At 53.7% G+C, this 26,247-nt stretch overlaps 2 protein-coding genes across 3 annotated transcripts in view; both read left to right on the plus strand.

Annotated features, from left to right (window-relative positions):
• The window catches only part of SRRM4 (serine/arginine repetitive matrix 4), a 46,209-nt gene extending 26,684 nt beyond the window's left edge, over positions 1-19,525 (plus strand). Inside the window, exons 7-13 of one of the 2 annotated variants that reach the window (XM_036393173.1) lie at positions 74-166; positions 1,153-1,315; positions 9,586-9,923; positions 11,443-11,649; positions 11,882-11,992; positions 13,014-13,154; positions 13,744-19,525. In XM_036393173.1, the coding sequence (XP_036249066.1) occupies positions 74-166; positions 1,153-1,315; positions 9,586-9,923; positions 11,443-11,649; positions 11,882-11,992; positions 13,014-13,154; positions 13,744-13,984 (1,294 nt within the window). In that variant the 3' untranslated portion in view covers positions 13,985-19,525. The remainder of the gene's footprint in view (positions 1-73; positions 167-1,152; positions 1,316-9,585; positions 9,924-11,442; positions 11,650-11,881; positions 11,993-13,013; positions 13,155-13,743) is intronic. The other variant, XM_036393174.1, reaches the window with a different exon arrangement.
• Positions 19,526-21,876: 2,351 nt separating this feature from the next.
• On the plus strand, positions 21,877-25,425 carry HSPB8 (heat shock protein family B (small) member 8). The gene is made up of 3 exons (XM_036393632.2): positions 21,877-22,742; positions 23,791-23,854; positions 24,682-25,425. The coding sequence occupies exons 1-3, from the start codon at positions 22,364-22,366 to the stop codon at positions 24,839-24,841; spliced, it is 603 nt and encodes a 200-aa protein (XP_036249525.1). The 5' UTR covers positions 21,877-22,363; the 3' UTR covers positions 24,842-25,425.
• Positions 25,426-26,247: the final 822 nt, after the last annotated feature.

The raw sequence follows: 26,247 nt of genomic DNA on the forward strand, positions 1-26,247 counted from the left end.
GCCTTCAGCTGCTGGCTCTTGCATCCCCTCCCTTGCTAACCTAATGCTGCTTTTCTTTCTCTGCTTCTTAAAGCTCTCGTGGGCGCACCCGGAAATCCCATCGGCATCGCCGCTGCCACTCTCGCTCAGAGAGCTCCGACTCCCACTCCCCCAGCTGCCGGAGCAGGTAACAACACTGCTCCCGAGCTCAGCGTCCTCAGCACTGCCTGCTGGGCTCAAGGATGTGGCTGCCACAGCCTGTGTGACCCGCAGGCTCTCTGTGCACAGCCACTTCCCATTCTGGCAGCAGCAGTGTCACACACTGGGGGCTGAGCTGTTTCTGGTCTCGGCCATGGAAGGGTTTTGCCTCAAGAAGCAGTGGCTGCAGCTTTTTGATCTGACAGTCACTTCTAATCCCCATGGCTGATGCTCAGCCCATGACAGCTGATTCCAGTCTAGTGTCCCTTCCCCAGCCCAAGGGTTTTGTACTGCTGATGTCCCAGGAAACCCTTAAACATGGTCTTAGCAATGGAAATATATTTGCCCATGGCAATCTGTAGTCATTGTCTTTGACCTGATTAAAATCTCTCCTCTGGATGACAGATGCGTCCTGGGGCCGGCTAAAGTGGATGCTGGTGCTAGACCCAGCATTGCTGCAATAGCAAGTCATTTATACACATAATAATTTCATTTTTCATGTTCTCTGAAAGCACTTGAACAGCCCACCCCCACTCTCCTACTTCACTCCTCCTAAGTACTGGGAATTTTCTTATGAAAAGCTGAGGATCAGTGGGGGGAGGAATGCAATCAGTAATTGGAGGGGTGCTCATGCAAGAGCAGAGTGTGTTTTCTCTTGGAGGTGTGTCACCATAGGAACATTCTATGGTGCAGGAAGGTCATGGCTTGCCTCGAGCCACCATAAAATCATGCATTGGAGCTGAAATTTGAGGTTAAGGTCCAAAACCTGAATGCAAAATTATTATTTTTCTTTTAAAGTAGAAAAGCAAAACATCACTTTTCTCTCCCTCATGACTCCACATAGCAGTCATGTGGAAGGACATTCTCCCATACCCAGAGTCCTAGCACAGACCTGCCAGGGGTTGGTGTGGAGCTGGGAAAGGGCACTACTGCAATCCTAAGGAATAACATTTTGGCTGTTCCTGTCTCCTGGAGGCACAGAGCCAGGTCTCGGGAGGAAGGGCGTAAAACACGGCGAAGACGCTCCTGGCACCACTCAAAGATCACAGCAAAGAGAAGCTCCTCTGCAGAGGTTCAGGCCAGTCAAAAAGCCAGCCAAACCCTCCCACTCTACAGCTTCCTGTCTTCTAAGGAAGTAGTAAGTATTACACACTGTCCTTCTTTGCTTGAACTAGCCAGAGGAATCTGGGCAAGAACTCTGATATGAAATTTTTATAACTCAATTATAGTGATGTTAGACGAACTTGGTTAAACTGTATTATTAATTCATGGTGCTGTTTTCCAATGTATGTAAAGTCATTCCTTCCTTCAGCACTTTCACACCAAGGGCGGGGCTGGAGAGGGGGAAAACTTGAAAAGTCTTTAGACTATGAATAATGAATTGAGGACATTTAACCAAAAAAAAAAAAAAAAAGTGGCCTCCAGAAACGATATTTTAAAGGGAAGAGTTTGTTATGCAGTCTTTGCTCAGCTGGATGTGAACTTACTTCACTGGTCTTTACATCCAAAAGTTTAGTCCTTCAGGCTGAAAAAGGGTATCAAACATATACCGAAGGAACATTTACATTTAATGAGCTGGTGATTATTGGCATGGGATGTTTTCTGACTATCAGGATCCTTCTAAGATCACTATTTCTCTGGACTGACAAGCCCAGGGGCCAAATTTGGAAGTTATGAGCAGCCCTCATTGATGCTAATGGGAACTGCATGTGCATCTGAGGGTAAAATCAGGCTCAGTGCCTTGGGATATTTTTCCATATATACAGAAAGAGATGATATAATACATGAATTGAGGGAGCAAGAGATGGAGAGAAATATTAGATAGAGATTGATATCAGTCTTCCTTTTCTGTGGCATGCTTCCCCTTTGTTCCTGGCAGCAGTAAAGCAGAGGTGTGATGCCCTGACTGTGGTGTTGGTATCAGATAGGCACTCTGGAGAGAGAAATTGCTACATAGGACTGGACGTAGTGCAGGATCTGATAGTCACACGTGTGGATGGCTAATGCTAGAGGTGTTTTGACTACAGAGTCCTCCAAGCCCCAAAGTTGTTTTCTACTTTAGGCCCAGTCATCAGTTGGAAATAGCTCAGCCACACGCAGGAGCTACATCAGATAGGAGAGAGATGGTGCCAGCAAGAGGAGAGACTCTACCCACTCACCCACACAGACAGCGTGCCGATCAAAATACCCAGGGATTGTACGTGGGTACAGACAGGCACAAGCTGTCTCTCAACATTATAGATATGCATATTTGCTCTCGTTATAGAGCGTGTGGGGCCATGTGAGTCATTGCTTGTAAAGCCTTATAAGGCAGTCTGGAGAGCAGAACCTCACACCACACGCTGGTGTGTGCACGCACACGCAGAGGAAGAAAAACAAGGTATGAGGCTCATTGTCATGAACTGGGGGTGTTGCTGAGTCCAGAGCTCCTCCCCCCCCAAAAAAAAAACCAGCCAAAGACTGCATCATGTCACCAGGGTGTTGTTGAGTTCAAGCAGTGTATTTTTCATAAATGCTTTTGAGCCTAAACCTAGTTTTTAATTAGTGCTAGGTTTCCTCTCTCGGAAGCCAGGCTTCCTAAGTCCTGTGAGGCCAACTGCCAGCTGTTCTGTTTCCTGAGAAAGAGTAAACTCTAATTTAAAATTTTAAAAGCTTTAAAATGAGCTAAACTCAAGCATCCTGCACTTGTTTTTCCATTTGCTTCACTTGAGGTAAATGAGTGAAGCAAATGGAAAAGCTGCAGGGAAGGAAAGACAAGAGCTTGATAGTTCCAGATGCAGGGAGTGGATGCAAAGTAAAAGTCATCAGGGTACTCCTGTGTTCTTTCTAGTAAGGGTTAATAACTTAGGCAAATATTTTAATGACTAAGAGGCATAATGACTCATGAAAGCCACTACTGTCCTCCTGTCCCCAAAAGAAGTACATTCTCTTGGGACACCATTCAAGAGCACATTTAAGACTTGTTCAAATTGAAGCCCCTGGTTAAGAGCTGCCCCTGAAATTTTGCTGAATAAGGTCATTAAATATCATGTACTCAAAACTGGCAAGAGAAAAATGGAATGGGAACCTTTAGTCTCATTTATTAATGACTATACACAACCCTTTGAAGCCTTTCCTTTTCATGAGTTAAATGGTTGTTCTATGAATAAGCTTCGTTCTGTCAGACTTTGAGAGCAGCCTGAAATGAAAATGTGCTCTTGCAGAATATGTTGATCATACATTAAAAAAAAAAAGAAAAAGCTGGAGAATAAAAGATTTTGTGAAAAAAAAATCAGAATTAGGATTCAAAAATGCCATGTTTCAGTCCTCTGTGAGAGTTGGTATGTTACACTCCCTATCCTTCCATCTGGCATGGGCTTCCAAACCAAACCATCCTTACCTGGGGAGATGTGCTGTCTCATCTCCATAGAAAAGGGGCTGTCCAAGGAGGATCAGGGAAAAATACCCAGAGATACAGGGAAATATGAGATAATGCTATAGCACTTCCAAAGCAAAGGTTTTGCTTTTCACGATGTTTTTTATTCTACATTATTTTGCTTCTGAAAATTTGAAGTGCTTTGTGGTAAATTCTGCTATGCTCCCCACCCTATTTGTCTTCATTCCTTTGTAATGAAACGGCCACAATTTCTAACTAGGTCTGCCTGGAACTGCTGGGGGATAAAGCACACAAAACAATGCCCGGCCTGTGCATCTACCTTGCTGCTTCTTTCCCTCTTTGTGCAAAAGCTGATGCACCCACACATGCATGTACACATGCAGAAACACCTCAAAGTTCCCTGCTACTTTTCTTTATGGCAGTGAATTTCCAAGCTTCTCCCTCTCCTTCTCCTTTAACCCCGTGCAGCAGCAAGAGGCACCTGTGGAGAGCAGGACTGTGAGCCTGTGCCTCGGCAGGCACAGAGAAGCTGTGGGTAATGTGCAGCATTTATTTCCGTACAGAATGCCCCTGCCCAGCTGCAGGCACTTTATTCCACACCGACACAGATGGATGACTGTGCCACTGTGCTTTCCTTTAGCAGTGCAATATAAATACCTGCAGGGCACGGATCTAATTGCCTTTGTTGTTGCTGATGAAGATAACTGCACCGTGCATACACTTTCCTTGCCAGCTCCTTTGCTTTCACTGTAACTCATTTGTGATGCCACAAATTATCATAGGCTTGAGCCAGATTTCCAGTGAAGCTCAGTGGGGTACAGCTGGTCCAAGTGATGCTGTTTGTCTTTGTGCTCGTGTCTGCAGGAAAGTAGAATGGGGAAATGCTGTGCAGGGACTGGGATAGAGTGTGCTGGAAGGCTGAGGAAACCTTATGGCAGCTTGCTGCTGCTGTTTTCTAGCCTGGGCTTTGGCTTACATAGGAAAAACTATTCTTTTGAGTGCTAGGCAGCAAGTTTTTGACAGCAGACAGCGCCCTTCAAGAGCAGAAAGGCAAAACCTATAAATATGGAAGTTGTACTCTTTTTTCTTTTCCTGTTTTCCTCTCCCAGCTGGGGGACTGAGGTTACCCCTGGTTATTGTGTGATAAATCCACAGCTCAGTGCTGGGAGCAGCAGCTGGAGGGAAAGGATCATTGCCTGTATCCATTGAAGGGCTGGGCTGTGCACCAGGTACCAAAAAGAGGTGGTAGAAGACAAACCCTTGCTCCAAAGCAGTGCCAGCCTGCCTCAAGCTGAGGTGAGGATGCAATGCCAGCACCCCAGCAGGCTAAAAAGATCCTTGAAAAGAAGCAAACCTTTGTTTGGCATTCTCTGGAGTTTACCCCAGCAATGTATTGGTGAGCCAGGCTGCTCAGCAGTTTCACCACCCAGCCCCAAATAACCCAAGCTCAGGGCTTGCAGGGACAGCTGTGTCATTGCCTCCCTGCTCTGGGACTCAGCCCTTGTGGCACAGAAAGCCTCACCCTGAACTCCCCCATGCAGCCAAAAAAAGGGGGATCTTCCCACTCAGTGTTCCTTGAGTCAGGGACTCATAACTGTGCAAAAATACTGAATTCCTACAGAACTTCTGGTTTTTGTACTCAGTCGGAAATTGGCGTTTCAGCTGAGGTAGGCTCTCAGCAGAGGTGAGGCCGTGTGCCCCGGGCTCTGGCAGGTGGAGGAGCCCCAGGGCAGGCGCAGAGCCCCAGCAGGTGCTGGCCCCGTGCCGGCGGCTCTGGCAGATGTCGGCCGGGGTCACTGACACAAGTGTTTTACTCCTTTCATTAGCACAGTGCCTAGAAAAAGAGAGAAAAGCAGACGTTATGCCCCTCTGAAAGAGAAATTAACTCTGCTTTGAAGTGAGTTGCAAAACAAGAGAAAAAAGGCCCACAGATGAAATCCTGCAGCTCTGAGTGAGGCTGTGCCACGCTGCTGTCCCCACATGCCTGAGACAACTTGGAGCATTGTCATCTCTCGCCCCGGGGCTGTTTGTGGCACAGTAAATGGAGCTGTTCAGTTTAATTGGAAGAAGAGCAGTGATTGTATTTTTGTAACCTATTAGGCTGTGCTGCCTCTTGGTCTGGGATTGCACTTGGAATTACAGTCTGGAATATGAGTGAGTGTCTCATTTCTACTCCCCCCTCATCTTGATTAAATAATGATTTGAAACAAAAAAAATCCAATAAATACATATCTTGGGTTCCCTTGAGGGCAGCAGTATGTTCCCTGCTGAAAGCTGGATGAAACAAAGTTCACTGAGATTATTCGATTACTTATTAGGGGTTGTGTGTGGGGGGAAATCCAAATGTTCACATAGAGAGAATTAGATTTGTAACAGAGCAGGCTCTTTGAAGCCACCCTAGAAAAGTGAAAAGCCATTAGAATTCAGAATCACACAGAATGGTGTGATTCAGTTGAGCTCTGTGCAGTGTTTTTAGATGTGGTACTCTGTTTCCATCCTGGGTGACTGGCAAGACTTCCAGTAAAATGGGACCACGAGCAAAGCCAAGATCATCCAGTGGGGAATATGGGGAATTGGTCTGAGCAGGCAGGCAAGCTGAGCACCCTGAGACTTGTCCTGGCTCTTGCTGCAGGGCAGAACCTCCCCCAGAGCCTGCAGGAAGCCACTGGTTACAGCCTGGTGCCCCAGGGTGGTGGGGCTGAGAAGCTGCTGTGTCCCCCATGTCCCCCCTGGCACCTCCCTTGCCCCATGCAGACCCTCCAGCCCTCACCCAGTCAGCTCCATATTTCACTGATACCTACACTGCCTCTTCCCAGAGTGTTCCTGCCACAGATGTTCAACTACAGAGGAGCTTGTTGATCCTCCCGGTCATTTGACAGATTTTGTGATATGCTGACAACAGTTGCTGCTTTGAAGGTAGATGTCAGCCAAGGCAGAGCAGAAGCAAGGATGCCTGGTCCTGGAGTCAGTCTGAAAAGCTGGTTTAGAAATGCCAAGAAACTGCTGCATTTCTTGGCAGCAGTAATAGTCTTTCAGTTTAAACTGGGAAGGAACAGAAGGAATGTATTTCTGTGTGTGATGCTGGGGTCAGTGTCCCTTGGAGCAGCCCTGTGCCCACTCCATGCACATCCTACCCCTAGAGCCAGGAAGTACCTCACATGCTGATTTTATGCCTGCAAGTGAAAGGTGATAAAAAGCTGGTTGTCTCTGGGTTAGGATTCAGCTTAAATGTGAACCAAAACCCATCTTAAAAAAAAAAACAAACCTGGTAATGTATTTGAAAGTGCAATCCTGTATCTTCTGGAATGTGGCTGGGGAGAGTGCAGTGGTCCATAGCACAGAGGTCAGGTCTCTTGGGGCTCTGGATGTGGCATCCAGAGGGTTTCAGCAAGAGCTGGTGAAAAGCAGAACTGGCTATTTGGCTCCCTTGGGCTCCTGTGACATTCCAGTTTCTGCTGGAGTAAGCAAGGACCAGTAGAGAATTGCTGGAGCTGAGAAGAAGCAAGGAGCAATTCCAGATGCTGAAATGAGGATTTGCAATGTGTGTCTCCACTTATTCCTAGCTGGGAGCATTCGGGAGGTGTTTCTGCTCTGTCCAGGGCTTCTGCATTGAACATGCAAGTTGGCTAATGAAGAAGGATCACTTAATTTCCCATGTTTGCTGCTGGGGCTTCTGATTTCTCTGAGCTGGGACTGAGCATCAGTTAGAAGTTAGTGTGAGGTGGAGATGGGGAACTCCATTATGGATTTGCTGGGATGAACCAATCCCTTATCTCAGAAGCAGTAAAGCTTCTCTCCCTGGCAACACAGAAAGTACTTGGAGATCCTCCAGCTCCAGGTGTTTTCAGAGCAGCGGAGTGCTGTGGGCAGCCATCCTTGTGCAGACTGTGCTGAGAGCTGCTGTGGGTGTTGGTAGCTCTGCTCTGGTTTCAGTCACTGCTGGTTCAGCACCTGTGTCCGAGTCAGCTGTCCCTGTCCCAGTTAGCACCTTGAACTGGGTCGGGAGCAGCCCTCCCTGGGGACACAGATTGAATGCCACAGGCAGCAGCGTGGATATGGAGGCACCATCTGATAGGATGAAGGAGATCCATGTGAAACATGACACAGGCTGAGTCTGCAGCCCCTCTGAGGATGAAAAAGTCATCCAATCCAGAGCTAAACTTTCCAAAGGGACTGGCCCTGTGCCTGCTGTGTGACAGCTGATCCAGGTCTCCTCTGCTGCCTGAGATAGCACCAACATTGCAATGTGGTTTTTTGGCTCAGAAGGCCCCAGATTGGTGAGGGCATGGCCCAGGTCCCTGGTGTGGAGAGCATGGCATAGATGGGGGCATTGTGTGCCCCAGAGCGTGGCATGAGGGCATGTGCACGTGTTTGAGGGAGCACGGCTTGCTGGGAACATGTTTGGAGGACTGTCCTGAGTGGGGGGAGCCAAACCTCTGTGTCCACACTCTAAGAACCCTGCACCAAACCTGAGGAGAGTGGAGGCTCTGAGTGAAAGAGGAGGAGGCCACATGAGGGTGTAGATGTGTGCATTGGGCCCTAATTCTCACCCCATCGCAAGGGCAGATGTTAGCACTAGCACAGCCTCACTCCCAGTGCTGCCACATGCCTGAGCTGGCTCAGGTACATGCCAGTGCAGTTAGAACTGAACTATAAAATACTGAAATGATGTAAATCCCCTTGGTGGTGCTCAGGGTCCCAGAGAATAGCCCTGCCCAGGTCAGTCTGTGTGAGTTTGGGGTCCTTGCTTGCCTTGTTGTGCTCAGCAGCCCAGCCAGGGTGTGGCTGGACCCCCTTGCAGAGGCTGGCAGGAGCAGGGCTGCTGTCCCCTTCCCCACAGTCTCTGACACACAGTGGGGATACTTCTCCTCCTCCATTCTTTTGCTTCTTCCCTCACTGAGTTCCCTTTGTCATTTCCATACAGCTCAGGGGGATTCAGTGCAAGCTGTAGCTCTCAGCACAAGCCATCAGCCTCCAGGAACCGGCTGGACAGGCTAATTTAAAGCAGAAGAAAACAAAAATGAATAATAAGGGAGACAGTCGAGCAGACAAAAAGCAGTCATGACATTTGCATAGAGGAGGCAGCAAACAGTTGGCAGTGTGGATTGAAGAGAGGGTTTATGTTTTTTTCATGTAATTTGAGACTCTAATGATGGACTTATGTTGCCCGCTCTTCCTTTTTTCTTACACCTTACCTACTAAAGGAGGAGTTCTTGATGGGTAAGTGGATGCTATCCGCAAGACACCAGGGAATTTATTAGAGGTCACTTGAGCGCATTAGCTATATCTTCTTCAGGGGGTAAAAAGCACACAAAGAAGTATCTGTATATCTTTTATTTCCAAAGGGATTTTTCTTTTTTCCCCTCACCCTCTTTTTTCTTTTATTTTTTTCTTTTTTTTTTAAATTTCAAAGTGATAAGCTTGTTTATTTGCCAGTTTTTGCTTTGTACTGAAGCCCTTAATTTGATTTTTTTTTTTTTTGTTGCTTATTTTAGTGACATTGGTTCGGCCACTTTATTAAGGAAGCTTAAAAAAATTCACTCATCTAAGTTTTTGTTTCATTTTTGTTTTCTTTGCAAGGATTATGTAGGTTTTTTATAAGTATATACCCCCTTTATTTTCCTCCCCTTTTTAAGGTTAAATAAGGGCTTTGTCCTCTGTTACATTTTTTATTTAGTTAGTTATTTTAATTCTTTGGTTGCCCACTTACTTTGTTGAACTCTTTTGTTTAACATGAACCGCATGCTGATACTCTTTGCATGATCTCTAAATCTTCCCGTTATTATAGCAGGGGGAAAATAAGTTTCTTCTTACTGTGGATTTCTTTTAGGGATATGTGCTTTTGTTTTCTTCTCCTTTCTTCTTTTTTTCTTTCTTTCTTACTTTCTTTCTTTTCTTTCCTTTCCTTTTGTTTCAGTGCATCATGATGGTAAAATTTCTGAGTTTATTTGAAAAAAAAAAAGCAAAGTAAAACCAAAAACAACCCCCCCAAAAACCATTCAAACAATGCCAAATGGCTTTTTTGCTTTCAGATCTCTCAGTCAGGGTCTTCTGCTGACCTCTTTACCAAAACAGACAGCCCGCCTGGCAACCTAGCCAGCCAGAATGGAGAGTATCATGAATATGACTCAGGAAACGATACTTCCTCCCCTCCCTCCACTCAAACGAGCTCATCCAGGTCAAAGGACAGCCAGGAGAAAAGAAGTCTAGTCCATGATGGCTTTGGCCATGCCTTCTCGTCCGGGAAGCCCAAACTGGCCAACAGCGATAACAGCTCTGATTCAGGAAATTCCTTCACCAGTTGCTTTTCCCAGACCAAGGGAACAGCTTTGGAAAATCTGTCTCCAGATGCCCAGGGACAAGACCGAAGGTCAGTGATTGCCAGTAGCTGCTGGTACGTTGTTGCTCTGTGTCTCCTGCCTGCTCCAGTTGCCGTGGAGAGCTGGCAGGGAGCTTTCTGTGCTCTGGAGGCAGGCAGGTACCAACCAGACCCACGGTCTTGCCAGTCTGGAGTCCCAGAACTCAGCAAGGGCCAGTACTGTAGCCTGAGAAGGAAGATAAACCCAGCCATCACATCCCTGGACATTGCTTGTGGCAGTGCTTTGGCATTGCTGTGGCTCCTTCAGGGTTTGGGCCTGGGTCAGGCCGTGGTCACAGCACATCCCTGCTCACCTGGGCATGGCCATGTCAAAAAAAAGTCTCTGTCCTTTCTGGGCACAATCTGAAAGGAGCATCTGGGGGTTGCCATGCTAATTCTCCCTCTCTGCCTACTGTGGGGAAGGGAAGCGGGGCTTGTTTCCACTAAGATCACTATGGGCTGTTCTTTCACCTGTCCAATGAGCCAGATCCAGCATGCCCCTTCCTCTTCCCAGCTCATCCAGCACAGCTCCAGGGTGACAAGCTAGCATCTCCTGCCAGTGGGGAGCACAGGGAGGGGCAAGGACTTGGCTGGCTGCAGGATAACACAGCAGCAGCTCTGCACTGGGGCCACAGGGCATCCAACCACCACCCAGCGCCACAGGTCATCTTCAGGAGAGGGGAGTAGCTGCCAGCCTCCATCACCGCCTCCCATTCCTAGGTTTTTGCCAGGGGATGTTGGGAATGAGGGCACTGAATTGTGGTGGCTGGTACCCAGGGCTGTGCTCAGGCTGTGGTTGTAGGGAGCTCTTCCAGCTCAGGCCCTTGGGTCTTAAAGGCTGAAAGAGCCAGGACATGCTTTGGAGCACTGAATGTGACAGGAGGGAGCCAGGGTAATGGGTTTTAGTAAGAACAAGCCTCATTTTTCAGTCAGAGGGTAAAATTTTAGGTCTGTCTGTACTTTCCACATGGTGACTCCAGTGGGGTAACTCTGCCTTCACATGGGTGGAGCTGGGATTGCAGCTGGCCCCAGTTCATTCCAGAGCACTTCTGGAAGAGGAGGAATTGACGCAGCTGTCCAAAGGCAACAGGACATGCCTGCTCAGTGCCCACTCACGCTGCTCCACAGCCAGGCTGGAGCACAGCCCTTGCCCTGCCATGCTCTGCCTTTCCCCTGCTCCAGCACTTTTTACTTCGCTCCCTGCCCAGCACCAGCACTGCTCGCTGGCCCCACCAGGCTCTGCCAGCCTGACACCTCTGCTGTGCTGGGCATGGGGCAGATGAGCTGCTGCTTGTGCCACAGTGCTCTTCCACACCTCTTCTCCCTGGCAGAGCCCGGAGGGTGAGCTCTCGTATTCTGACACACACACATGGGGGTCTTCTGCAACAGCAGCCTGGGGAGCTGAGAGGTCCTTTTTACCTCCAGATAGGGAATGGAAGGATGGGAATATTTATTTGCTGGAGCATGCTGCTCCCCTCAGCCAAGGGGGTTCAGCCACAGCTTTAAAAAGTGTCCAAATGTCTGTTCACAGAGCGTGCCTCCCCTCATGTCTGGGCTCCTCAGAGGAGAAGAAGCGAATCCGGCTCCCCTCGGCAGCGCGCAGCTCCCCGCGCAGGCCCGGCTCCCGCAGCGCCTCCTGCAGCAGCACGGGCCGCTCCTCCCCCGCCTCCAGCCGCTCCTCGCACCGCAGGGCCTCGCCCAGCTCCTCCCGAAGCAGGTCCTGCTCCTCGGGAAGGAGGTAAGGCCAGCTGGAACGGTGTCTCTGTGACCCGGGGCAGTGGCCAGCTCTTGCAGCCAGCAGGCTCCTTGCAGGGGGAGGTGTAAGAGTTTGGGATCCACAACTGGCCACGCAGAGCTGGGCTGAGACCCTGGGGAATGGGACATCTCTTCCCCCTCATCATTTGGAGTGGTCTGGTGTAGCCTCACCCTCCAGCATCTTTAACTCTTTTGTGTTTCCTTCCTGTCTCCAGGTCTTCCTCACGTTCCCCCAGCTATTCCTCCAAATCCTGCAAAAAAAGTCCTGGGAGTAGAAGCTCAAGGCCTCGCCGGAGCCCCAGTTACTCCCGCTACAGCCGTAGCAGGTACAGCCGTCTACTTGTGGCATCTGCTGTCCACTCATATGGTCCCTGCTGCCTCACACTTTCCCTGCCTCCATCAGTGTCATGCTGCTGTGAGAGGTGGGCAGAGCCCGAGGCTCCAGCTGGGTCTGCCCACACAGCCAGCAGGCCTGTCAGACAGGGACCTGATTGCAGCAGGGAAAGACACTCTACTTTTTAGAGTCACAGCTCTTACAAAGAGTTGTCAGGCTCGTGGAAGTGCCCCTGCTCTGAGGGCAGATGCCAGGTACCCTGAGGCTGATACTCACAGCCTTGCAGAGAGAAACACAGTCCAGGCACCTCTACTCCCTCCACAGACCATAGGAAACAGTCTCACAGTTCAACCCTAGAGATGCCTTTGGCAGGTTTTCCTGGTAGCACCTGTGCTGCTGTGAACATTTTGCAGCCTCAAAATCGTACATTGCCAGGGTCGATTCTTGCAGGCTTTGACAATCCCCGTGCTGGTGAGGAGAACACTTCCTGCATGCAGGGATCAGGCAGGCCCTTGATCTGTAGCGTGTTGCTTTGCAGATGGCACTGAGCAGGGTGTATGAAACCAGCCATGCTGCACAGAAGGGCCTGTGCTGACGTGTATGGGAATTTAACAAAAGAGAAAACCATAGCAACACCGGCACTCCTTCTGGCAAGGCTTGCGGAGCCCTGCAGGGCTACCAGGCCCTCAGCTCATGTGGGGCCTGCTGGCAGGGCTGCTCCTGCCAGCTCCAGCAAGAGCTAAATACACACTGCACCCACAGACACAGGTCCCTGGAAGCCATCTTAGCTTGGCAGTGCAAAGCCACTGGAAGACACTGCTGGATGCAATTAGTGGAGCCAGTCTCTGTCCAGCTGTGTGAGCTCTCAGAGGTGACACCACCAGAGCGCTTAGAGTTGTCCCTTTTGGAGCTGAGCATCCTCTGCCCATCTGTGCCTCCGTAGGTCGTTGTCTGTCCATCCCTGACCCCCCCCAAGCCCCTGCAGTGACAATCCCCCTGCCGTGCCTCCGCAGGGACCGCGAGCGGGAGCACAAGTACAGCTCCAGCGAGAAGGAGTCGCACCGGGAGCGGCAGCGGCGGCGCCGCTCCTACTCCCCCCTGAGGAAACGCCGGAGAGACTCTCCCAGCCACCTCGAAGCTCGGCGCATCACAAGGCAAGGGGATGCTGTCCCGTCCTGTGGAGGCAGGCTCAGCTGGCACCCCCCGGGGGGATGAGGGCTGTCCCTGGTCCCAGCCCTTGCCAGAGGAGGTTTCTCCAGGAGACCGGGTTCCCTGAGCCTGATCAGCAGGCCCTTCCACCTCTCCTCTAGAGCTTGGGCATTTCCAGCTGGAGGCAGAGGGAGGATGGAGAGGGTCTCAATTTACAATAGCTGAAAGAAAAAAGAAGATTAAGTAAGATTAAGAGCAGGGACTCAGGTGCCAAGAGCATTCCCTCACAGGTTTTTATTTCACCCTGCCCGGTGGCAGATGTCCCACAATGGAAAGAGTCAACTATTGACTCTTCCTTCATGCAGAGGGCTCTTTGGGACATCATCAAGTAGAGCCCAGCAGACTTAGTGCCTGAGATTTCCCCAGGGCTGTGGGGGTGGGTGGTTTGAATCCCAAGGCCCGTCAGCTAGCTGATCTCTTTTTCCTTTTAAACAAACACAATCACATTGCCCAGAGTGAACAGTGCTTTTTGGAGATCTTGGCAGTAAGTGTGTCCTTGTGCTGCTGGTAACCCGCATCTCTCTGTCCCCACAGTGCCCGCAAACGCCCCATCCCCTACTACCGTCCCAGCCCCTCCTCGTCCAGCAGCGCCGGCAGCTATTCCTCCTGGTACAGCAGCTTCAGCCGCTCCCCGAGCCGCAGCCGCAGCTACTCCAGCTACCGGACGAGCCGGAGCCGAAGCTGGAGCAGCAGCCGGAGCTCGGGCCCCAGGAGCAGCCGCAGCAGGAGCAGGAGCTATGACTCAGGAGCCAGCTCCGACAGCCTGCGTCGTTAGGGAGTGCCACTGCTGGCTGACACCGGGTGCCGGCGTCACCGCCACATTCCTGGCATTCTCCGCTTCCTTCCCACCTACCTGGCCATCGATAGCAATCATCCCCGATACTGACGCGGTGGCATTGCCGGGTCCCCCTTCCCCGGTTGGGAGTAAGAGCCCAGGAGCGCCTGGTGCAGCCCCTCCTCCCCAGCGCGGAGCGGGTGGGTCAGTCCCAGCTCCCCAGGCCAGGCTGGAAGAAGGGTCGGTGCTTTAGAGAGGGTCTGTCAGCACAGACCTGCTCCATCCTCCCCGATGCTCCATCTCCCCATTGCTACTGCTCTCCAAAGCACTACCAGCGGGTCCAAAGGAAAGAACTCTGCTCCTTGCTCTTCTGACAAACCAGGAACCAACAAATTAACTTCTGCTGGAGAGACAGACCCAGCTGGGGAGGAGTTTGCTGGAAAACTTGGGTGACGGCTGGGGGGATGGCTGTCTCCACCAAGGCAAATACCAGGTCCTTTGGGCTCTCCTCTAGAGCTGCTGCCCACTCTGCAGAGAAAATATTTATTTTTTGCCAGTCAGCCAGTCCCTGCTATAAATAGAAGGCTAGAAATCCCTCCTGATGTACTTCCTGGGGAAAAAAAAAAAAGGCTGTTTGCTCTTTCTCCTGCCCTTTCCTACCAGGTAGCAGCACCTTTTGCAGGGTTGTTTTATCCCCCCAGCACTGAATTGCTTGCAAACCACCTGCTGAGGTCTGAAGCAGACCTGGGGCTGGTGGGGTACAATGCAGAGGGGAGGTGGTGCCATGCTGTGCTCCAAGGGCCAGGCCATGCAGGGAAGACAGGGGCTGTGGGCTTCCCCTCTTGGAAGAAGCCTCAGGTTGGGTTTAAGTTCTTCTTCAGGGAGCATTGCCCTTGGAGTGCATTGCTGGTGGGACCAGAGTGAGGAGCAGAGATAGCAGTTGTGGGGTGCAGACAGAACACACAGGATTAAAAGGGCATTGCAAGAGCCAGGGGACCCCATTCCCCTTCCTCAAAACACGCAGCAATTTGAGGCAGGATTCCAGGCAATCATTCCTCCTTGAGCCCCTCTGGCTGCCCCGGGGCAGGATCAGCAGCACAGCTGCAGGGCCAGTGCCAGGCTGCAGCAGGATGCACTGGTGCCCCAGTTTGTTACTGGGAGGCTGGAGCAGTGCAGGGGGACAGGAAGGGCCCCCCACTAATTGCCTGTTTTGCCAGGGAGCCACAGGCTGCTCTGGGCCCTGGGGTTTTGTCTCCCTGCCAGCCCAGCTGCCTGTGCAATTACTGTGTTTTGCCGGGTAACAAAGGCTTCTCCCAGCACAGGCTGAGCCGGTGCTGAGGAGTTTATTTCTCTTACAACACCTGGGTGCTTAGAGACGCTAATTTGGGCTTAAGACTTCCCTCCCTCCCTTTTTCCATCCCCTCCCCTTCCATCCTGCATGATTATTAACGAGTTTGGGCTTAATGAGTCAAGGAGGTGTGTGTGTTGTTTAAGTGTTACAGAAAAGGCCTGAGTGCAGCCACCATCTGCAGGAGGAGAGGGGCTAGAAAGGAATGCAACCCACCCCCCATCTACAGAATTACCTACAGGCCCCTGGCAGCTGGAAGAGAGACAAAGCAGCAAGGGGAGGAAGGCTGAGTGCCACGAGCTGCTGTGGTGGAACTGGATGATTGCCTCAGCAAGCCTATAAATCTGTTATCTGTTGGAAAGTACAGCAGCACAGGCAAGGATTCCATCTGGGTGGTACAGGAGGAAGTTTTATGTCAGGGACTCTTTCCCAGGATCTTTCCTGGTGCTGGTTCCCCTTGTCCTGTGCCTTCAATGGCTAAAGCTCCCCCTTTCCCAGACCCTCATCCCTCACCTTGCTTGCTGCAGGCAATGTGAGGATGAGGGGGCTGAGGCAGAGAGCTGGGCACTGGTACGGTTGGTGGCTTAGTGAGGATGGGTCCATCCTCTGGAATGACCCTTTCTAGGATACAGAGAGAAGTGCTCCTGGCAGGGCTGAGCAAATGCTCCAGGGATCAAAGACAGGATGCCACTGCCTTCCCTCCTGTGCTGGCCCCAGCAGTGGCCCCTTGGCCGCCTTCTGCAGCGAACTCCCTCTCAAAAGGGCTGAAAACCTCATGCTTCTTCCCCAAAGAGTCTCTCCCAGTTAGATGCTGAAATGCCCCATCCTTCCGCTCCCTGGGAAGATCCAAAGGCAGTGATGGGATCCCAGACCTCCCCAGCTCTCCCAGTGTTTCAGGAGCACCTCCTGCCCCCTGGCACCCCGTAACGCACACGAGGAGCTGCAGCAAGGAAGCAGCGAGCCCGAAGATCCAAAACCAGGAAAGGAAAGAAGAGGGGCTGTGTGCAACTGGTGTAAATACCAAACTCACACTGACTGGAGTCCTCGTGGCTGGGGACAGAGGATGGAAGCACCACACCAGGGTTGGCAGCATCCACCCTGTGTGGGTCAGGAGATGACCCCAAGGGTTGTGTGGGGCAGCTCCTGCCCTCGTCCAGCTGATCCCTCCATCAAGGACTGCCTCTGCCTGTACAGTCCGTGGCAGCTAAATGCTCCTGGGGTTTTCCCAAGCAGACTTGCATTGGAGTAAACCTCTCTAAATTATTTATTTATTTATTTATTTATTTAATATTATTATTCTATTTTTAATTGTATGTCAGAATGGACCAGTATTTATTTATTCTATTTTTTTTTCCCTAACGTTTAAGTTATTTTTGGATCTGTTTGTTTGTTCAAATGTATCCACGCCGCCGGTCTCGTGTAAAGGTTTACAGCTGTGGCCCCTCTCAGTGAGGTGGCCGGAGGAGTGACAGTCCCTCCTGTTGCCACCGTGTCCCTGTGCGCTCTCACGGGACGGACGAAGGGACGCAGGGCAGAGCTGCGCGTTTTCCCCTTGGAATCTCGGGTTTCTCATTAGATTTGAGCAGGAATGCGATGGGTGTGACTACAGAAACGGGTCTAGGACGTGTCGGAGGTGACAGCGAGGGTCTGCCGGCCGGCCGAGCCGGGGCGTTGGCAGTGCCACCAGCGAAGTGTCGCCTGCGCGGGCCCGGCCGGGAGCCAGCTGGCCCCGCGCTGTTTGCCTTGGCTCAGCCCGAAACCCGCCTGCTCCGCGCAGCCACCGCCGCCTTCCCGGGGAGGACGCCGTCGCCAGGACTCCCCTGCCGTGTTTATCCCTGCGCGCTGACCCACCCATGGGAAAACAAAAGAGATGAGACTGTGAGAAAGCGATCCCCGCGGAAGGTCCTTGCAAAATCCAGCCTCTGGTGACGGATCTGATCAAGGCTCTGTGTGTATGTGTGTATGTGCACATGTGCATATACACGTGAGTTTCCCTCGGTTTTATTTATTTTTTAACTTATTTAATATTTTTAGTACAAGCTTTAGTACACCCTTCCTGTTAGTGGACAGATGGGGTTTCTGTGGGTTTGTGTGAAGCTGTGAGTTTTTCTGTCTCTGTGCCTTTTGCCAGTGCTTTTTAAAATTTTTTTAAGTTGTTTCTCTCATTCACTGCTTTTATGGATTTTTGCTCTGCATCCAGCATCTCAGATTGCTGCAGGTGCTGTCTGCAAAGAGCAGGTTCACCTGGAGGAAAGGCAGCTTGGTCATTTTGGTGTTGGTGAACTGCTGCTGTGGTCAGGCACACAAGGGGTGTTCAGGGCTGGCCACAACACCAGGATAATATCTGGGCTGGTTTTTGGGAGCCCTGTCCCACACTCAAAGGCTCTTTCCCAGATGATTTTGAATCATCCCACAAGCACCCCTGCTGCCTTTCCCTGGCAGAGCCCATGTCACAGCACCCACTCCCAAATGTCCCTTTGACCCTGGAGCCATCAACTCTCCCCATTCACTGGACCTGCCTTGGCTCTGGGTTTGTCCCCCCTGTCCCAACTCCATGCTCCAGAAAATCCAACACCATTTTTGCAGGTTTGCTGGGAAGCAAAGGATAAGGGATGTTTCAAATCACTGTTCTTCTGTTCTTTCTTCATTGGTTGCAGCACCTGGCTGAGCTTTGCTTTATGTTAAATGCAATTTTCTCAATGTTTTTGTTGTTTTGGGGACTGAATTTATACCAAACTTGTCAGCAACAGCCAATCACTGTTATTTTGCTATGCATTGTACATATATTGAACAGGCTGAGAGGACTTGGCCTCTATTTAATATTTATTTCTTCTATTTATTGAGCATTACTTTAAAAAAAAGCTATTTGGGTGATGCTGTTGGGTCCATGAAAGGCAGGAGCCCTTGAAGTGGTGCCAGATATGTTGGAGAGAGGAAGGTAAATTTGGCTCATTTGGACCTCACCACCAGTATTTAGAGAGGAGCCTCATTGTGATGGAGATGGGCAAGGCAGGGGAAAACTCTCCATCTCCTGAAGCAGCTTCTGTTGACAAATGGCATCCCCCTGGAAAGGAGTGGGGAATTCAGAGGTGACAGGCCAGCTCTGGTGGAGGAATAACCCTGCTCTTCCTCTGCCACATGGCATAGGGCTGCCATCACCCAAAATCCCTGGAGTTCTCTGATCTCCCACTGCTCATCCCCTCTTCCCTCTGGAGGTTGGGGACACTTGACACCCTTTGGATCAGTGATCAGGAAGGGAATAGGATGGAAGTGACTGGCCATCCACCAGGAAGGAAGGATGCCCACCCTGCCCCATCCTGAGACCCTCGTGCTGTGTCCTGCTTTGCCCCTTTCCCCAGGCTTTGTGCCAGTAGCTTTTCCCTGATGTGAGCTCAGTAGCTAGCAGGGCTGGGAGGCCTCCCCTGTGTGTCCAACATGAGCAGAGCTTGCTGCAGGCATCCTCCCCCAGCTTTGAGAAGAGCTAAAATGAGATGTGCTAAAAATCCCACCCTGCCCCAGCATTGCTCCACCAAGGCTGCAGCCACTGCTGTGCTCACCCAGGGGAGGTGTTTGTGCTCCTGGGGCAGAGCTGCCTGTGCTGCTGCAGTGTGGACACAGCTCCAGTGCCAGCCAGCGAGTGCCAGTGCTGGGCTGACCCCACAGAGCTGGCCCAGAGCTGCTGGGTGCTCAGCCTCGGGCTCTTGGGGTATTTGAGAAAGGGGCAGGTTCAGGTGCCTAAGGGAAGACTTTGCCCTTTAGTGTCCAGTGGGGTTTTAGTACCTCTTCATCAGAGAATAAATAATTCTCATGACTTTGCTGCTATCTGGCAGTTTGCACATGACTGGGAGAGTCTCCAAAGCAACAGTATCATGGTCAAGCACCCCAGCTTTTGGGTTATTGCCTAGAGAACAACACACTCACCAGCCCAGGGCAGCTCTCCACCTTTGAAACCCAGGGATGAGCAGAAGATGTAGAACAAAAGCCCAGATGTGAGAAAAGCCACGAGGGAAATGGTGCCTCTGTTCTCTGCCTGTTGGTTGATTCCACCCCCACCGACACCGGCACATCTGTTTGAGTTCACTGTAAAGCTCCCCTTGCTCTCCATCCACATGTGTTCTGTATCCTTTAGTCTTCCTGGGTGTTTGAGTTGTTAGCCTGGTTAGAAAAAGGTTCCAATAAAGGATTGGACAGTATTTCCTTTGCATCATGTTCCTTTTGCATACAAGTGCGTGTGGTGGGATATTTCGGGTTGTTTCAGCTGCTCTGCAGGGAAGGGCATGTGCCTCCCCTCCCAGCTGCTGAGGACTGGCTCCTCAGGGCACTGGCTGAAGCAAAAAAAAGATGTGGGCTAGTATTTCTGGCAGCTCTGCTTTCCTGCTGGGCCAGGCTCCTGCTGCCCTTTGCCAGGCCCTTTGGATCCCCCCACCCTGTTCAGGCACTGGGAGCCCAAGCCAGAAATGCGTCCATCTGTCCCTGGAGGTGACACTGGGCTCACCAGTGCTCTCCTCTGAGCTGTGCCCTTCCCTTCCTGCACAGCCCTTGCTCCAAGTCCTGCACAGAGTTCCCGTGCCACAGGGTCCTGCCATTGTCACCTTCTGGGCAGGAGCCAGGAGCAATGGGGACTCTCCAGCACCCTGGAAGTCCCCCAGGGGAGCAGCAGCACTGGGCCATGTCCCTGTGCTCCTCAACAGGGCTCAGATGGGCACCCAGGAAAGGTCTGGGCATGGCACAGGTGGGTCGTGGGGACACGGGGCAGCATCCCCAGGTCACTCAGAGGAGAAGGGGGGCTGCAGGGGCACTTCAAGCTTCCCAGAGCTGATGTGGCAGGGTGGCTCGGGGTGGGAGGCAGTCGGGAGGATTGGAATGACAACAGGAGCTAAATTGGGATGGCCCAGAGAGGGTGACAGCAGGCGGGAGGAGGGGAGGAGGGGACGTGTGACTAATGGGGATGAACAAGGCGACAGAAAGAATTCCTGGCCGGGGAGGGAGGATGGCCTGGAGCTATGTGGGAAATGTGGGATGGGGGATGTTATGAGGCTCCTGGAAACACGGCAGGATCGTGGAACTGCCTGAAACCTCCTCAGGGCTTGTCCCTCTCACACGTGCGCTGCTGTTTGCCCAAGGGGGTGGCAGGGCTGGGGGCTGGGGCGATCCTGCTCCCCAGCCAAGCTGAGATGTGCCCAGCTGAGCTCAGGCTGTGTGTGGCAGTGACCCCCAGGACTGTCCCAGTACTGTCACCCATGGGCACCAGGAGTCCCCAGCCAGGCAGAGGCAGCCGGGCAGGACAAGGGAATGGAGGGGGATGCTCAGTTCCTCCACCTGCAGCTGCCTCCCCACCCCAGGAGTACTCAGCTGGCACCTGGGACCTCCTCGGGCACCTCCAGGCATCCCTTTGGACCCCAGGGAGATCCCTGTGATGCCCAGGTGTCCCCATGCTCGGGGGGCAGCCCTGCCCTGGCCAAGGAGAGGCAGCTCCCCGTCCCCAGCGTGATTAATGCCATGGAGCCACCAGCGGCTCCATCCCTGCACGGCCTGTGCTGCATTAAAGCTTCCTGCTGCAATTACTTCCACAGAGTCCATTAGAAAAATTGCAGATGCTGGAGAGAAGGAGCATGATGCAGAGCCAGGATGCGGCATGAGGAAGTGGCTCCGTCGCCAACGTCACCCTCATCGATCACATCGCATCCTCCAGCACAGCCCGCTGCCCACCGGAGCCGTGCCCGGACCGCCTCCACGGGGACCCCGTCCGTGCCAGCCGCTCCCCCGCCTGTGGCCGGGCTCGGGCCGTGTCTCCCGGTGGATGCTGGCTGGGAGCTGCCCCTCCAGTGCTGCTGCCGCGCCCCTTCCCACAGCTCGCAGCCCGCTCCCGCCGCTGCCCTGTAATTACGGGCCCGGCCGCGGCTGTGATTAACGCCTCGCCCTGCCCGCACCGCGATTGCGGCAGGGCCGGGGCATGCGGCGGGGCCAGGAGGAGGAAGAGGAGGAGGAGGAGGAGAAGGAGGCAGGTGCTGAGCAGCGCTGCTGCTGCCCGGGGTCCATCTCCTTCCTGCAGTTTGGGGATGCTTCTCCGGGCCCAGCTGGTGAAGATGGCCAGAGAAGCATCCTGGAGAGGCTCATCCTGTGCCCCTGTCCCAAACACTCCCCACACACCCAGCCGTGGGGTCCCAGTGCCGGGGGTGCCAGCAGTGACCCATTTCCCGGCACGGCGGTGCCCTGGGGACACGCGGCTGTACAGTGAGGGGAGCAGCCTGCTCAGCCCCACCGCGGTATTTTTAACAGGTGACAGCGGGGTGAAAGCAGCCAGCCCTGAGTGAGCTTGGGGGCTATTTTGGGCGGGCGGAGCAGCAGGAGGGGGCGGCAGGGGCTGGGGCAGCTGCCGAAGCGCCGTGGCCCCGTGGCAGCCGGGATCCTCAGCAGAGGTCAGCTGCCACTGCCCAAATTCTCCTCGGCTGTTTCATCCTCTCCAAAATACTCGGCTGACAGGGCAGGACTTGCAAAACACACACCCCCCTCCTCCAAAATCCATATAAATAGTACTCGCCCAACGGCTGGAAGGTTAGAGAAGTTTCTGGGCTCCAGGCTCAGGCATTTATTGCAGCTCTCACCCAGGAGCAGCAGGGAAAGTTGCACATAAAGTGCTGGAGAGTAAGAAGTGAGAGAGAAGCTTTTAAATCTCAGGATATTTGGCTTTATTATTTTTTTTTCTCTCCTGACAAGAAGTTTTATTTTCCTCTCCCCAGTCCTGGGATCGCAGCCAGACAGGAAGCGTTTTCTCGCGGCCAGAGAGCTCCCTCCGTCCTTCCTGCGCTCCTCCAGCTCCCGGTGATTCAGCCCGAATTGATTTTCTCCTCGTCCTTCACCTGGTGCCGGGAAGGAGGGACCGTCCCCGCGCACCCGCGTCCCACCCGGGGTGGATGCGTCTCCTCCGGGACAGGCTCCCGGGGGAAGTTTGCAGCCAGGAGCAGCCGCACAGAGGCTGAGGCTCCGTGTGAGAGCCCCGGGGACACGCTCAGACCCCTCCGAAGGAAGCCATGGCCGATAGCCAGATGCCCTTCTCCTGCCATTATCCCGGCAGGCGCAGCCTCCGCGACCCTTTCCGGGAGCCCGGCCTGACCTCTCGCCTGCTGGACGATGACTTCGGCTTGTCGCCCTTCCCCGGGGACCTGACGGCGGACTGGCCCGACTGGGCTCGGCCCCGGCTCACCACCACCTGGCCGGGCCCCCTGCGCGCCGGCCTGGGCCGCACGCCCCCCATGGCCCCCGCCTACGGCGCCCACTTCGGGGGGTACCCCGAGAGCCGCAGCCCCGCGCCCTTCCCCCGCGAGCCCTGGAAGGTGTGTGTCAACGTGCACAGCTTCAAACCCGAGGAGCTGACCGTCAAAACCAAGGATGGCTACGTCGAGGTGTCAGGTGAGAGCCAGGGCACCGGGGAGGTGGCACTGCCAGCTCAAGGAATTGCTGCAAAATGCCAAAATCGCCTTTGTTTTAAGGCGGCGGCAGCAGCCCCGTGCTTGGGAGCTTGAGAGGACTGCAGCAGGGCTTTGGGGCATCTCCAGAGGCAGTTTGGGTGTCACAGGGAGGATCTGGCTCACAAGCCGTGGTGGTTTGCTGCCAAAATGAGAAAGGACACGTGTCCTTTGGGGTAGATCTCCCTGCTTTCTGCCCTGGCTGGCAGCACCCTGAGCCAGCAGCCAAGAGGGGTCCCAGCTCTGCTCGGTTAATTATAGCCAGGGTGAGGTCGGCACGGAGGGAGATTCCCTTTAAAGGGGCCGAGGGAGAGGCTGGGAGGAAAGGAGCAGCTGCTCACAGCCCCAGCCCAGCCTGGCTCTGAGTTAGCCAGAAACACATCCCTGAAATGTCAATTAATGTCGGGAACAGTGGGTGTGGGGTCCAGCACTTTTGGGGTGCCCACGACTGCCCTCAGTGTCCCATCAGCCTGGCACTGACGTTCCCCATTGTCCCTGGGTCTGCTGGGCTGGGATCACCAGGGAGGGCTGGGGGCTGCCACCTGCACAGCTCTGAGTGTTTGTTTGGAACTCACTGCAGCACAGGGGGAAAGACACAGGTCAGGGGGGTCCAGGCACCTCAGGCTGATGCTCCAGGTACAGGGACCCCCAGCCTGACAGAGGGGTGCAAAGCAGCCCGTTCTGGGGAGTGAGGCCAAGGGGGATGCTGCCACCTACAATGGTTTTATTGTTTGTTTATTTTCTTAAGTCCCAGCTCTTGGCAGCCTTTGAGACCCCTATTTTCCACTGGAAATGTGGCTGTGCTGTGTCTAGCATCTCCTTCCCCACATGGAGAGGCTTCCTGAGCCCTCCGCAGAGAAAGAGTTTGCACTGGGGCAGGGAAACAGCTGCTCGGAAAACTCTCCTGTTGGGTTCAGTTGTTGTTGTTGTTTGTTGGGGAAAAAATAATCTCCTGCTGAGGTGCTGATGTGGGGTGTTGGCCTTCCCTGCAGGCAAACACGAGGAGCAGCAGGTGGAAGGAGGGATCGTCTCCAAGAACTTCACCAAGAAAATCCAGTAGGTACCGGCTGGTCCAGCCGAGCTCTGCCAGTCCCACACATGCAGGGACTGTTTCCACCCCAAAATCTGCCCTTCTGCAGCACCTGCCTGGCCGGGCCGGGCCACAGAGTGATTTCCCAAGGGAAGGGAAGGAGGACGAGGCCTTTTTTGAGGCGCTCTGTCAGTCTCTGCCCGCCCGGGGCTGCGGACAGGAGGGGAGCGGGGAGGAGGCGAGCCCGGGGAGCAGCGGGGCACGGCGGGCGGGCTCCATCGCGGCACATCCCCGCATCTCCATGATGTCAGTGCGATCGCTATCGCGGTGACTCAGCCGCGGCTCGCTTTGGCAACAACAACCGCAAAGGCGAGCCCCGACCGATGTGGGGGGCAGGTCCCAGCCGCGGGGCTCGCACGGGGTTAACAGCGAAAAGCATCAAAGCCCAGGGCATGGGAAGGGTTTCCTCGGCTGGCAGCGGCTCCGCTTTGCTTTTCCACCCTGGGGGAGCGCTGTGCGTCCCGAACTCCCACGGGAAGGCTGGGCCGAGCCCCGCTCGCTCCTGCCGGGCGCTCGGGCTCCTTTTACGGGCAAGGCTGGCCGGGATTTACTCCTGCCCCGCGCGGCGCTGACATCCCGTCAAACACATCTGCCGGGGAGATTAAACAGAGCTCCCACGGGGGCCAGGCCGGCCAGGAGCCCGCTCGAAATATCCCCCGCACATTCCCAGGCGCTCCAGTAATAACAGAGGCTTTGCCGGGGCTGCTGCCTCGGCACCGCTGGGGCTCCAAGGGTCGGGATCCACCGGGGATGCAGCATCCTAACCCATCCTGTCCTTCCTGCCCCCCTGCAGGCTGCCCTACGAGGTGGATCCCATCACGGTGTTCGCCTCCTTGTCCCCGGAGGGGCTGCTGATCATCGAGGCGCCCCAGATCCCCCCTTACCAGCAGTACGGCGAGGGCAGCAGCGGCAGCGAGATCCCCGTCGAGAGCCAGGAGGCCACCTGCACCTGAGCCGGCACCCCCGGCACCCCCGTCCCTTTGTCCCCTTCCCCCGCTCCCCGGTCCCTGCGGCGCGGCGTCCTGACAGCCTCGGGCAAGGGTGACGGGTGCCGCTCGCTCGCAGGGATGGCAGCACCCGCCACCCCCGCCGAGAGCCGGGGCACGCACCGGGTGCCAGGCCACCGCCCCCGAGGGCTTCTGGCACTCTGAGGTGCCGCTAGAGATGTTGTCCTCACGGGGCCAAGCAGAAAGGATGCTCCTCCTTATGGTCATTGTTTGTTCCGAGTCGCTCGGATGGGATATTTATAACAATAGCAAAAAAAAAAAGGGCCTGTTTTTTTCTTTATAATTGACATGGAAACCTGTAGCTCTGTGTCTTTCCTCCTCCATGAGTTGGTGTTTTGTTTTTTTTTAAACTACATCTCTGCGAAGGACACGCGTCTGGCGGCGTGGCCTCCATCCTGAGAAACGGTCTGCGTGCTTTGAACGTTGGTTTGGGGTTTTGGTGTTGGTTTTTTTTTCCTTATTTCCAAAGAGAATTTGTGCTTTTACTTGTCAGACCTGAGGAATAAAACCCAGTTGATGTTCTTAGCCTCTGCTTGTCTCGGCTGAGCCGTTGGGGCGGATGCAGGGCTGCGGGAGGGTGCTGGGGACGAGGGGAATGTCACCGTGTGCCACCTCCCAGCTTGGCACAGGTCATCCCCATGAAGGCAAGGACAAGAGAGATGTGTGGGATGCCTGCAGCAATGGGGGAATTCCAAGTCCCAGCTAACAATGGGGCCTGGCAAGGACCATGGGCTCATCCTGGCCTCAGCCCCTCAGGGGGTTGAAAATGTTCTTCCTGCTTGGGGATGCTAAACCAGGCTGTGAGTTGGGAAAGTTGGGTTTGCCTCATCCCCACTTCCATCCCTCCATGCCAGCTCCCCACCTGTAGCTCCACAGGGAAGCACTTCCCAGTGGAATGGCAAATGGTGTCTGCTGGGTTCTGGGCACAGCCTTAAAACCATTCCTGGGGGCAAAGCCCCATTTGCTAACCCACTGCAGTGCCTGGGCTTAGCAAAGCCCAGCTGCCGATGGGAGGCAGGAAATTTTCCATCAATCTGTGCAGCACCTGGGCCAGGCACCCAGTTTTCCGTGTCACCAGGAGCTCAGAGTTAAAAATACAGCCTCACATGTTTGCTCTGGCTCCTCTGGGAGGTGGTTACCAACAACACCCACCACGTGCTGCAAACCCTGGCCCAGCACCTCGTGCCACCAAGGCACCCACAGGCCAGGTCGTGCAGGGGAGCCTGGGCACTCTCACCCAGCTGTGCAGATTATATTTAACATCCAGCAGCTCTTCCAGAGCTGGGACCCCCCCCCCTCCCTCAAAATGGTGCAGAGCACAGCCAGCCCCAAGCTCAGCCTCTCTGGCTCTG

The sequence above is a fragment of the Molothrus ater genome, chromosome 18, assembly GCF_012460135.2.
Source record: "Molothrus ater isolate BHLD 08-10-18 breed brown headed cowbird chromosome 18, BPBGC_Mater_1.1, whole genome shotgun sequence".
NCBI lineage: Eukaryota > Metazoa > Chordata > Aves > Passeriformes > Icteridae > Molothrus > Molothrus ater.